This window comes from Carcharodon carcharias, chromosome 1 (assembly GCF_017639515.1).
Source record: "Carcharodon carcharias isolate sCarCar2 chromosome 1, sCarCar2.pri, whole genome shotgun sequence".
In the NCBI taxonomy this organism is placed as follows: Eukaryota; Metazoa; Chordata; class Chondrichthyes; order Lamniformes; family Lamnidae; genus Carcharodon; species Carcharodon carcharias.
The window spans coordinates 216,095,964-216,109,074 of NC_054467.1; the positions used below are offsets into that span (position 1 = coordinate 216,095,964).

The 13,111-nt window shown below is 44.0% G+C and overlaps 1 protein-coding gene across 1 annotated transcript in view; it reads left to right on the forward strand.

Annotated features, from left to right (window-relative positions):
* Positions 1–2,194: 2,194 nt before the first annotated feature.
* Positions 2,195–13,111, forward strand: part of txnl1 (thioredoxin-like 1) — a 35,580-nt gene continuing 24,663 nt past the window's right edge. The window contains exon 1 of the mRNA XM_041201740.1: positions 2,195–2,501. Within this exon, the coding sequence (XP_041057674.1) occupies positions 2,407–2,501 (95 nt within the window). The 5' untranslated portion in view covers positions 2,195–2,406. The remainder of the gene's footprint in view (positions 2,502–13,111) is intronic.

Genomic DNA, 13,111 nt, shown 5'->3' on the forward strand with positions numbered 1-13,111 from the left:
TGCACATAACTAAACTGAAACTAATTATTAAACATGAAACCACTACAGTGGGTTTGGACTGAAGCCTCAACTGTTTACAATTTACATCAATAACTTAGATGACACAAAGATAGGTAGGAAAGTATGTTGTGAAGAGGACATGAGGAGGTTGCAGATGGATATTGATAGATTGAGTGAGTGGGCAAAAATCTGGCAAATGGAGTTTAATGTGGGAAAATGTGAAGTTGTTCACTCTGGCAGGAAGAACAAAAAAGCAGAGTATTACTTAAATGGAGAACAGCTGCATAATTATGAGGTACAGAGGGATCTAGGTGTTCTTGTACATGAGTCACAGAAGGTTACTATGTAGGTACAGCAAGTAATTAAGAAGGCTAATGGAATGCTATCTTTTATTACGAGAGAGATTGAATATAAAAGTAAGGATGTTATGATTCAGGACATTGGTGAGACCGCACCTCGAATACTGTGTGCAGTTTTGGTCTCCTTATTTAAGGAGGGATGTAAATGCATTGGAGGTGGTTCAAAGGATGTTTACTAGTCCTGAAGAAGTCATCTGGACTCGAAACATTAACTCTTTCTCTCCACAGATGCTGCCAGACCTGCTGAGCTTTTCCAGCAATTTTTGTTTTTGTTTCTGATTTCCAACATCCGCAGTATTTTGTTTTTACTGGATTGATACCTGGAATGAATGGGTTGTCTTATGAGGAAAGGTTGGACAGAATGGGCTTGTTTCCACTGGAGTTTAGAAGATTGCGGGGTGATTTGATTGCAGTATACAAGATCCTGAATAGCCTTGACAAGGTGGACGTTGAAAGGATGTTTCCTCTTAGATGAGCCCAGAACTAGGGGACATTGTTTTAAAATTAGGGGTTGCCCTTTTAGGACAGAGATGAGGAGAATTTTTTTTTCTCAGAGGTTTGTGTGACTTTGGAATTCTGTGCCTCATAAGCTGGTGGAGACAGGGTCATTGAATATTTTTAAGGCAAAGGTAGATAGATTCTTGTTAGGCAAGGGAATTAAAGGTTATTGAGGTTAGATGGCAATGTGGAAATCGAAACGCAAGATCATCAGCCATGATCTTATTGAATGGTGGAGCAGGCTCGAGGGGCCGAATGGTCTACTCCTATTCCTATTTCTTATGCACTTCACTACAGGGGAGTCAGTTTCCTTTCTTAGTTTTCCTTTTTGGTTTCCCTTTTCAGTTAGGATCTGTCTCAAAAATTATAATCCATACCATGGATTCCATCACAGCACTTTGCAGCCCTCTGGCCTTAACATTAACTTTTAACAACTTTATACATTGATTACAGTTCCCCACTTTCAATACAATAGTTGGTGCAAACATTGGAATATTGCAGGTTTGCTGGTGTTTCTAAGGATGTAGACATGGAATAGGTTGGTACTTGGGATGGGGACCCAATTTTGGAACAATTATCTGCATTCTTTCATCCACCAAATCCTTGGAAAGGTGGAGTATTACTTACACCTCTCTTTCTGCATATCCTTTCAATTCTGTCTTGTATGCCATTCCTCGTTATATCTTCTTTTTGTCTTCTGCTATCCCTTTACATTTATCTTCTGTTTGCCACCTAAGTGCTTCACACTAATTCCAAAGAATGTGTGTGTGTGTTTTCTTCACCCCATTCCCTTGTTCTATTTTCTTTTTAAAATGTCAGTCCTCCACAATATACTCTGGTCTTGATGCAGAGTCCAAAACCTGAAAACATTCCCAGCATTTTATTTTCCACTGGACAGGTCACAGGCTGGGCAATTAACCCTGCCTTAAAGCAACAAGGTGGTGGTGGTGAGGGAACACAATTGCCCCTGGGTTTTGGCAACCCAGGTCTTCTGGGCTAGCTGAATTGGAAGATGGCAGTGGAAGCAGCACCAATACAGGCCCAGTGAGGCCTCGTAGCCATTGGAGCGGTTGAGTAGGTGGGTGGGTTAGTCGGTGGTTGGGGGGCGGGGGGGGTGGTGGGTGGTGGGGTGATGTAGTTTCGCGGTGTCTGCTGGGTAATTGCCGGCTCGCGGCCATGACTTAGCAAAGAAGCTGGAGTCCGCCCGATGACGCAGGAGGGAAGGTGGGGCCAGTTGATGAACGTCCTTTGAGGGACAACTCCCTTCGCCAATCATCACAAAGCATCCGGCAATTACACCGGCGGAGTTCGTGGTCATTAGCCAATGGGCGGGAGGGAAGCGGAGTGGGGGGGGAGTTTCCAATCTGGTTTGGTCGGCGCCGGTAGAGGATTTCCCTCTTTCACTTTGTGTGTGTGATTTGCCGACAGAGCGTTTCTTTATTTTTACATTTGGATTTGTTTTATTAAAAAAGTGAGACCTGGACTGGACCGGACCGGACCGGACCGGGAACCATTCACGGTAAATTATATTCGACACAATTCACTGACGATGAGGGTGAAAGTGGTGGTGGCCGACGCCGAGTTTCAGCCGGAATTGACCAACGCTGGCTGCAGGTTAACGGTGGTGAAATTCACCATGAAAGGGTGAGTGACCGCGGCGGCCCGGCCCGGGGAAGAGGTGTAGGTGTGGGGGTGGGGTGGGGTGGGGTGGGGTGGGGGTGCTGCTGCTGCGGCTGCTAGCCCAGGCTTTGCGGCCTAACTGCGTTGTATCTTGTAACACGGGAACGTCGGCTGTAGCGGACGGAACTGCGAGTTTCCTCATCGACATTCCTGGCGGCCTCCGCCTTCTTTTGGCCTCTGATCTGGAATGGGAGCATGATGCTGCTGGTTCTGAGTAGAGACTGAGAGGGGAGGAGTGGGCTGACAGTGTTAGTAACAGAGCCTGTCTCAGTGCAAAGGCTGTGCTAGGGACTGGATGCATTGGAATAGCTAAGAAATTAAAATAGTAGCCCGACTAAAATAGTCGGCATTATTTATTGTTACAAATCCATATGGATAAATAATAAATTAGAATAAGAGTAGCACACTTGTTAGTAGATATTATAGCAGACCAAACAGTGGAGATAAGGGAACAGGGGAAGACTTGTAATTCTGAGTGGCATGCAAGCGCAGGGCAATAATATTGAGGTTTCTTTCAACATTTTTTTCTGAGGATGGGTAGTGCAGTATTCTGTCTTGTAAGACAATGGTTTGCGTTTTGGTAGTTAACTCCCATTAAGCATCGCCTGGTGTGGCTCAGGTCCCCCACTCGGGCATGGCAGTCTTTGGTGTGTTTGTTGCAAAGGAAGATGTGGGCTGACAAGGTGCACGGATTTGCTGTTTTCTTGGGACCCTTTTCTTGACCAGCTGAGCTTTTGGTTTCTGCTCGCCTCTTCCAATGCCCTTCCAAACAAGTCAGTCTCCAGATGACACGTTCTGGGGATCAATGGAATAAATTAATATGATTGAAACCGTGAATGTTTTTGGAATACGTCTAGGACTGCTTCCTGCATTAGTTTTAAATCCAGCATGGAGGGGATTGCATGATTCACTGCTGGGGAAATGAAGAGGGGAAAAAAGAAATGGAAGAGTAGAATGATTGGAAAATAGTGACAAGAGGATAGTTAAGTTCAGTGTGAGAATAGAAAAGGTTAACAAAATGTCTAAAGATAAGGGTGCTGGACAGGAAAAAAAGACTTGCAATGATATGGTGATCATAGGTTGTACAAAAACACTTTACAGCCAATTGGGTACTTTGAAAGTGGAAAAGGCAAAGCTTTGTAAGATGAAAAGGGATCTGGCCAAAATTAATTGAACAGAAAAGTTAGCAAAAAAAGCATGTTGACAAATAAGCAATGAGAAGTTAGAGGTGAAAAAGGGTCTTTGGCAAAGTCTTGCATTCTATGGATAATTACTAAACATAAGGGAGGCATATGATAAATTTAGGGCTTACAAAATAAAGAAAATCTTGAATATAGAAAGTACAGTCGGGATGTGAAAAGAAGCATCTTGCATTAACTACAGAGTACGATTTCAGGATTCTAATTATCCTAATGTGCACTTAGTAAATGTCAAGGGCAAAGAGGGCATGAGTTTCTGAAATGTGTACAAGGGAATCTTTTTGATCATTGCTTTCATCCTAGAGAAGAAGGAAGCAGTGTTAGATCTATCTCTAGAGAATGATGTGAGGCAAGTAGAGAATTTTGGGGGACAGTGATCATGGTGTTGTTATCAGGTTTAGAATAGTTATGAAAAATGACATGGAAAGGTAGTGTAAAAATGCTTAACTGGAAGAAGGCGAATGTCATTGAGCTGAAAGGGGCATGGTCCAGATGGATTGGAATCAAAAATTGGTCAGCGAAACAGTAATTGAATAATGGGAAGTTTTCAAAGAGGAAATGATTCTCGTGTAGAGTAGCTGCATTTTCTTGGAATGGAGAATCCTCCGGTGTATGTACACAAATCTTTGAAGGCAGGACAATTTGAGAGGATTTTTTTTTAAAGAAGCGTATGAGGTTCCTGGTTTTATTGAGAGAAATAGAGTATGCAAACAATGAAGTTATGCTAAACTTTCATTACATGCAGGTTAAATCACAGCTGGAATGTTGTTTGGTTCTGAGTATCATTCTTTTGGGAGGATGCCAGGGCCTGGGAGAGTGTAGAAAATTTACTCAAATGGTATCAGGGATGAGGGATTACCGTTACTAAGAGATACTGGAGAAGCTGGGGTTGTTCTCCTTGAAACAGAGGAGATTTGAAGTGTTCAAAATCAAGAAGAGTTTTGACTGATTATATAAGAATGAGCTATTTCCGGTAGCAGAAGGGTCAGTCACCAGATGGCATAGCTTTAAGGTGAATGGCAAAAGAACCAGAGATGACATGCAAAATCATTCTATTTTTGAGTTACTATGATTCTGAAATGGTGGTGGAAGCAGATTCAATTGCAATTAGGTACATGATTGAAGGGAAGAAATACAGGGCCATGGGGTGGGAGGGAGGAATAGGAGTTGGATTAGTTGGATTGCTCTACCAAAGAGCCGGTACAGGCGCGATGGCCTGAATAGCCTTCTGTGTTGTGTCATATCATTCTATGGCTGATAAACTGCCCACCACCCAACATTCCATACTGGATCCTATGTTAACTGAAAGTATTAGTGGATCCTACCCCTTCAAATCTGCTATCACCTTCTCAAACAACCTACTAATAAACCCTCTTGCAAACAACCAATCCGTCTCTGGTCATCAAATCTACCATCTCCTAATCTGAACTACATTTCCTGCCATGTCATGTTTGAACTCCTCCTGTCAGGTTTCACTGTCCAGAAATGGCCCTTATCAAAATCAAAATGACAACCTATGTGACCTTTCCTCATCCTTTTCAACCTGCCTGCAGCCTTTGATATGGTTGACCACATTGTCCTCATCCAAAGGATGTTGTTTAGTTGGGCCGGACTGCCCACTCCTGATTTTATTTCAGCCTATCTAGTTATAGCCAGAGAATCATCAGCAATGGCTTTGCTTCCAGCTTCTGCACGAGTTCACTAAGGATTTATTCATGACCTCTTATTTCTCCACAGCAATGTTGTTAGAAGGCACAATGTCAGGTTCTACATATATGTTGACAACACCCATCTCTTTTAACTCCTCTACTGCCTCTGATATGTCATGCTTCTTGCCCAACATGATGCATTGGATGAGCGGATATTTCCTCCAAATAAATATTGGGGAAGCCAAAACCACAGTCCTTGACATATACTCCATCCCCTATTCCGTGACTCTATTTGTTTCCCTGGCCATTTTCTTGGGCTAAACCTTGGCATCCGATTTGACTGTTAACTGAGCTGCCAATCCCATATTGTATCTGTCACTGGAATTTCCAACTTCCACCTATGTAACATTGCCTGACTCCACTCCTGCCTCTGCTCATCTGTTGCTGAAACTCTTATCCATACTAGACTTCCCTGTTCCAATGCACACTTGGCTGGCCTCCCCCCGCCCCACACCCCTGTAACGTGATTTAAAATTCCTATATCTGAACATGCACCAAGTCCCATTTGCCCATTATCCCTATGCTCACTCACCTACTTTGGCTTGGATTTGACAGCACCCTCATTTTGAAATTATCAAAGTTATTTTCAACTCATTCCATGGCTTTGCGTATTCCTATCTAGGCTTTTCCAATCCTACACTCTCCAAGGTCTCTGCACTCCTCCAATTCTGGCCTCTCGCACATCCTCTTTTCTTTCGTTCTGCTATCGGCTGCTGTGCTATCGGCTGCTGTGCTTTCAGCTGCTAACATTCTAAGTTCTGGCATTCCCTTGCTAAACCTCCACCTGTCTGCTTTCTCCGCATAGGATCAGAAATAGGCCATTTTGCTCCTGCCTTCCCCAATGTGTCTTGATACTTTTGGTTATCAAATCTGAATCTCCGATTTAAAGTAAACATTGATCAAGCATCAGTTGCTGGTTTCAGAAGAGAAAGTATGCAACCAAGCCCTTGACCCCTCCCCAGCCAGTGGAAATAGTTCCTCTCTCTGCTCTCTACCTACTGCATCTATACTGCTTTCTCATGAAAACCTCAACCATGTAACCCCTTAACCTTCTAAGTTCCAGGGAATGCATGTCTGGTTAGTCAAACATTATCTTTTTAAATTGATCTACGGGATGTAGGCTTTGCTGGCTGGGCCAGCATTTATTGCCCATCCCTACTTGCCCTTGAGAAGGTGGTGGTGAGCTTCCTTCTTGAACCGCTGCAGTCCATCTGGTGTAGGTACACCCACAGTGATGTTAGGAAGGGAGTTCCAGGATTTTGGACCCAGTGACAGTGAAGAAACAGCGATATATTTCCAAGTCAGGATGGTGAATGACTTGGAGGGGAACTTCCAGGTGGTGGCCTTCTGTCTGCTGCCCTTGTCCTTCTAGATGGTAGTGGTCGTGGGTTTGGAAGGTGCTGTTGAAGTAGCCTTGGTGAATTCCTGCAATGCATTTTGTAGATGATACACACTCCTGCTACTCTGCATTGGTGGTGGAGGGAGTGAATGTTTGTGGATGTGGTGCCAATCAAGCCTGATGCTTTGTCCTGTATGGTGTTAAGCTTCTTGAGTGTTGTGGGAGCTGCACTCATCCAAGCAAGTGAGGAGTATTCCATCACACTCCTGACTTGTGCCTTGTGATGGTGGACAGGCTTTGGGGAGTCAGGAGGGGAGTTACCCATCCCAGGATTCCTAGCCCCTGACCTGCTGTTTATATGTCTAGTCCAGTTCAGTTTCTGGTCAATGATAACACCCAGGCTGTTGATAGTGGGGGATTCAGTGATGGTAATGCCATTGAACATAAAAGGGCCATGGTTGGATTCTCTTGTTGGAGATGTGCGATGCAAATGTTACTTGTCAGCCCAATGTTGTCCAGGTCTTGCTGCATTTAGACATGGACTGCTTCATGATTATGATCTAATCTTTGGAGTTAAGATATCATTCTCATAAATCTATTTTTCACTGCCTCCAAGTCCAATATATCCTTTCTAAGGTATACTGTTCACAGTACTCCATGTGTGGGCTAAACAGGCCTTTGTATAGCTGTAAAGGCTTCAACCCCTAGTCCTGGAGATTGCCCTCGAGAAGGTGGTGGTGAGCTGCTTTCTTGAACACGACATTTAACCTGGTGCAGGTACACCCCCACAATGCTGCTAGTAAGGGAGTTCCAGGATTTTGATCCCGTGACAGTGAAGGAACGGTGGTATAGTTCCAAGTCAGGAAGATGTGTGGCTTGGAGGGTAACTTGCAGGTCATGGTGTCCCCATACAGCTGTTGCCCTTGTCCTTCTAGATGGTAGAGGTTGCGAGTTATGAATGCGCTTTTGAAGGACCCTCAGTGAGTTGCTGCAGCGAAGCTTGTCTATGGTACACACTGCTGCCACTGCACATCGGTGGTGGCGGGAGTGAATGTTTAAGATGGTGGATAGGGTGCCACTCAAGCGGGCTGTTTTGTCCTGGATGGTGTTGAGCTTCTTGAGAGTTGTTGGAGTTGCACTCACCCAGGCAAATGCAGAGTATTCCATCCCACTCCTGACATGTGCCTTATTGTTGATGGACAGGCTTTGGGGATTCAGGTGATGAGTTACTCCCAAACTCTGACCTGCTCTTGTAGCCACTGTATTTATATGCTGGTTCAGTTTCTGGTCAATAGTAATCCCAGGCTGTTGATAGGGGATTCGGCATTGGTAATTCTATTGAACGTCAAGGGGAGATATTTAGATTCTGCCTTGTTAGAAATGGTAATTGTCTGACACTTGTGTGGCACCATTTAGCTGAAACTAGGAGCAGGAGTAGGCCATTCAGCCCTTCGAGCCTGCTCTGCCATTTGATATGATCATGGCTGATCGTCTATATCAACGCCATATTCCTGTTTTCTCTCCATACCCCTTGATGCCCCTAATATCCAAGGCATTATCAGTTTCTTTCTTGAAAAGCTCAGTGACCTGGCCTCCACAGCCTTCTGTGGTAGAGAATTCCACAGGTTGACCACCCTCTGAGCGAAGAAGTTTTTCCTCATCTCAGTCCTAAATGGCCTTCCCCCATCCCTATCCTGAGACTGTGGCCCCTAGTTCTGGACTCCCCAACTCGGCGAAACACCCTCCCTGTATCTAGTCTGTCTAGCCCTGTTAGAATTTTATATATTTCAATCAGATCCCCTCTCATTCTTCTAAACTCTGATTCGACTGTATTCACTAATGTATCCTTTTACGACAGTCCTGCCATCCCCGGTATCAGCCGAGTGAACCTTCGCTGCTGCTCCCTCTATGGCAAGTATATTCTTTATGTGGGGAGACCAAAACTGCATGCAATATTCCAGGTGTGGTCTCACCAAGGCCCTGTATAATTGCAGTAAGACATCCCTACTTCTGAATTCAAATCCGCTTGCAATGAAGATTTTAAATGTAAAACCAAGAACAAAGTTTAAAGGAACCTTACAAACTTTAAACCAAAATGTGATTAGAGGGGTCAATAAAGCACCCCAGTCCGCTTGCAATGAAGGCGAACATACCATTTACCTTCCTAATTGCTTGCTTCACCTGCCTGTTTACTTTCATTGATTGATGTACAAGGACACCCAGATCCCTTTGTACATCCACATTTCCCAATATATCACCATTTAAATAATACCCTGCCTTTCTATTTTTTCACTTCACATCTATCCACATTATACTGCATCTGCCATGTGTTTGTTCTCATGCACAACTTGTCTAAATCGCCCTGAAACCTCCTTGCATTCTCCTTACAACTCAACCCTGCCCAGTTTTCTGTTTGCTGAAAACTTGGAAATATTGCATTTCGCTTCCTCATCCAAGTCATTTACATATTTATAAGATCCATTTATTCCCACTCACTGTTTCCGGTCCTCAACCAATTCTCAACCCATGCCGGTATATTACTCCTGATCCTACGTGCTTTAATTTTGCCCACTAGCCTCTTATGTGGGACCTTATCAAAAGCCTTCTTGAAATCCAAATACACCACATCCACTGGTTCTCCCTTATCTATTCTTATAGCTACGCCCTCAAAAAGCTCCAATAGATTAGTTAAGCATGATTTTCCCTTTCGTAAACCCATGCTGACTTTGTCTAAACCCGTTAATGCTTTCTAAGTGTTCTGTTAACACTTCTTTTATAATAGACTCTAGCATTTTCCCCACTACTGATGTTAGGCTAACTGGTCTGTAATTCCCTCCCTCCTTTTTTAAATAGTGGGGTTACATTTGCCACCCTCACATCTGTAGGAACTGCTCCAGAGTCTATAGAATTTTGAAAGATGACCCAATGCATCCAATGTTTCCAGGGCCACTTCCTTTAGTACTCTGGGATATAGATTATCAGGCCCTAAGGATTTTTCAGCCTTTCACCCCATTAATTTCTCCAGCATCATTTTTTTTTACTTTTACTGATTTTCTTCAATTCTTCCCTCTCATTCGATCCTTGAAATTATTTGTGTCCTCTTTTGTGAAGATAGAACCAAAATATGTGTTCAATTCTTCTGTCATTTCTTTGCTCCCCATTATAATTTCCCCGTTTGTGACTGTAAGAGATGTACATTTGTCTTTGCTAATCTTTTTCTCTTCACATATTTATAGAAGTTTTTACAGTCAATTTTTATGTTCCCTGCAAGTTTACTCTCATACTCCATTTTCCCCTTTTGATCAATCTTTTTGACCACTTTTGCTGAATTCTAAACTGCTCCCAGTCCTTAGGCTTGCTGCTTTTTCTGCCAATTTTATGACTCCTCCTTGGATCTAATACTATCCCTAATTTCTTTTGTAAGCCATGGTTGAACCACCTTACCTGTTTTATTTTTGCGCCAGACAGGAATGAATAATTGTTGTAATTCATGCATACATTCCTTAAATATTAGCCATTGCCTATCCACTGCCAACTCTTTTAGTAAGGTTCCCCAATCCATCATTGCCAACTTGAGCCTCCTACCCCTGTACTTCCCTTTATTTAGATTGAGGATCCTAGTTTAGGATTCAACTTCTTCACTCCCCATCTTAATGGACAATTCTATAATTTTATTTTCGCTCTTCCCCAAGAGAGCCTGCACAAGATTGTTAATTAATCCTTTCTCATTGCGCAATACCCAGTCTAGGTTAGCCTGCTGTCTAGTTAGTTCTTCAACGTATTGGTCTAAAACACCATCACATACACACTCCAGGAAATCATCCTCCACAGTTCTGTCGAAGGGTCATGAGGACTCGAAACGTCAACTCTTCTTCTCCGCCGATGCTGCCAGACCTGCTGAGTTTTCCAGGTAATTCTGTTTTTGTTTTGGATTTCCAGCATCTGCAGTTTTTTTTTTTGTTTTTTTTTTTTGTTTTTATCTCCACAGTATTATTGCTAGTTTGGTTTGTCCAATCTATATCCAGATTCAAGTCACCCAAGATTACAGTTGTAGCCTTACCGCATGCATCTCTAATTTCCTGTTTAATGCCTTCCCTCACACCTCCATTACTGTTTGGGAACCTATGGACTACCCCCAGCGTTTTCTGCCCTTGGGTGTTTCTTATCTCCATCCAAACAGATTCCACATCATGACTTTCCGTCCTGATATCCTTCCTCACTATTGCATTGATTACCTCCTTTACTAACAGTGCTACCCCACCTTCTTCCCCTATTTGCTTATTAAGTCCTTCCTAAATATTGAATACCCCTGGGTGTTCAGCTCCCATTCTTGGTCACACTGCAACCATGTCTCTGTAATTACAACTATACTAAAACTGTTTATATCTATTTACGCTGTTAATTCATCTACCTTATTGCAAATGCTCTGCACATTAAGATACAATGCCTTTAGACTTTTTTAACCTGGTTAGCCACCTTAGCTTTATTTTGCATTATGGCCCTATTTGTTCTCGCCCTTGCTTTTCGTGCCTCCCACTTTTGCTTCTTACTTTTCTGTATATCGTTTCTATCCTTGTCTCCCCACTACCCTGTCTCCCTGCTCAGGTTCCCATCCCCCTGCCATTCTAGTATACTAGTTTAAACCCTCCCCCGACAGCACGAGCGAACACCGACACCCCCCCACCAAGGACAGTGGTCCTGGTCCTGCCCCAATGCAACCTGTCCTGTTTGTACTGGTCCCACCTTCCCCAGAACCAGTCCCAATGTCCCAGAATTTGAATCCCTCCCCCCTACACCATTTCTTTAGCCACATATTCATCTGATATATCCTGTTATGCCTACTCTCGCTAGCAAGTGGCATTGGTAGTAACCCTGAGATTACTACTTTTGAGGCCCTACTTTTTCATTTCTGTCCTAACTCCCTATATTCCACTTGTAGGACCTCATCCTTTTTTAAAATCTATGTCATTGGTACCAATATGTACCACGGCCACTGGCTGTTCGCCCTGCCCCCTTCAGAATGCCCTGCAGCCTCTCCGAGGCATCCTTGACCCTGGCACCAGGGAGGCAACATGCTATCCTGGAGCTTCTTATCCGGCTGCAGAAACACCTGTTTCCCTTACTATTAAATCCCCTATCACCATATCCCTGCCACTCCTCTTCCTTCCCACTTGTGCAGCTGAGCCACCTGTGCTTCCATGGACTTGGCTCCTGCTGCTTTCCCCTGCTAAATCGTCTCCCCCAATAGTATCCAGAACAGTGTATCTGTTAGAGAGGGGGATGGCCACAGGGGACTCCTGCAATACCTGCCTTCCTCTACTCTGCCTGTTGGTCACCCATCCCCTTTCTGCCTCTTCGGCCTTTACTGAGGTGTGACCACCTCACTGAACATGCTGCCCATAACAATCTCAGCATCGCGGATGCTCCACAGTGATTCTGCCCACAGCTCTAGCTCCGAGATGCGGTTAGCCAATAGCTGCAGCTGGACACACTTCCTGCATGCATGGTCGCTGGGGACACTAGAACGTCATGACTTCCCACATACTGCAGGAGGAGCACTTCACGGGTGTGAGCTCTGCTGCCATGACTTCCATTAGATTAAGCTCTGTAGTTACTCCATTTAAAGAATAATTATGCTAGGGGCCTTATTCCACTTGAAACACCCGTGCTACAGTCCAAAGTCCTCACCTAATTTTGTTTAAGCTAATGGACTGCAGCAGTGTAATTAGTAGAAGTACTCAGCTGACCCTACTTACCAATCTACTTCCTCCCCACGTCATGTCACTTTTTGAAATGTGACGTCACTTTGAACTCCACCGCCTGAAGGCCCTGAGGCCTTCCTCTTCTCTCTGGTCTCGGCCTCCGTTTTTTGCGCCCTTTCATATTGCTCTCACTGGCCTTTCCTCTCCGGCCTAAAACTCACCTTCTTCCAACCCTAATGTCAACTTTTAGTTCTTTGCTAAATTAAAGAAAGACTAGACTTTAGATAGAATTTAGCTCCCTTTGTCACCAACTTCCAGCTGAAGTTCTCTACTGCAGCCAAACACAGCATTCCTCTGCAGGTCTCAATTTTGTCCAGACCTTGCTGCATATAGGTGCAGACTTCAGTATCTTGAGGATTGCTAATTGTGTTGAGCATTGTGCAATCATCAGTGAGCAATCCCACTCCTGCCCTAATGATTGAAGGAAAGTCATTGATGAAAGTTCGTTGGTTCTAGTATACAACCCTGAGGAGCTCCTGCAGCAACGTCTGAGGACTGACCCCCAACAACCACAACCAACTTCCTTTGTGCTAGGTATGACTCCAACCAGCTAAGAGTTTTCCCT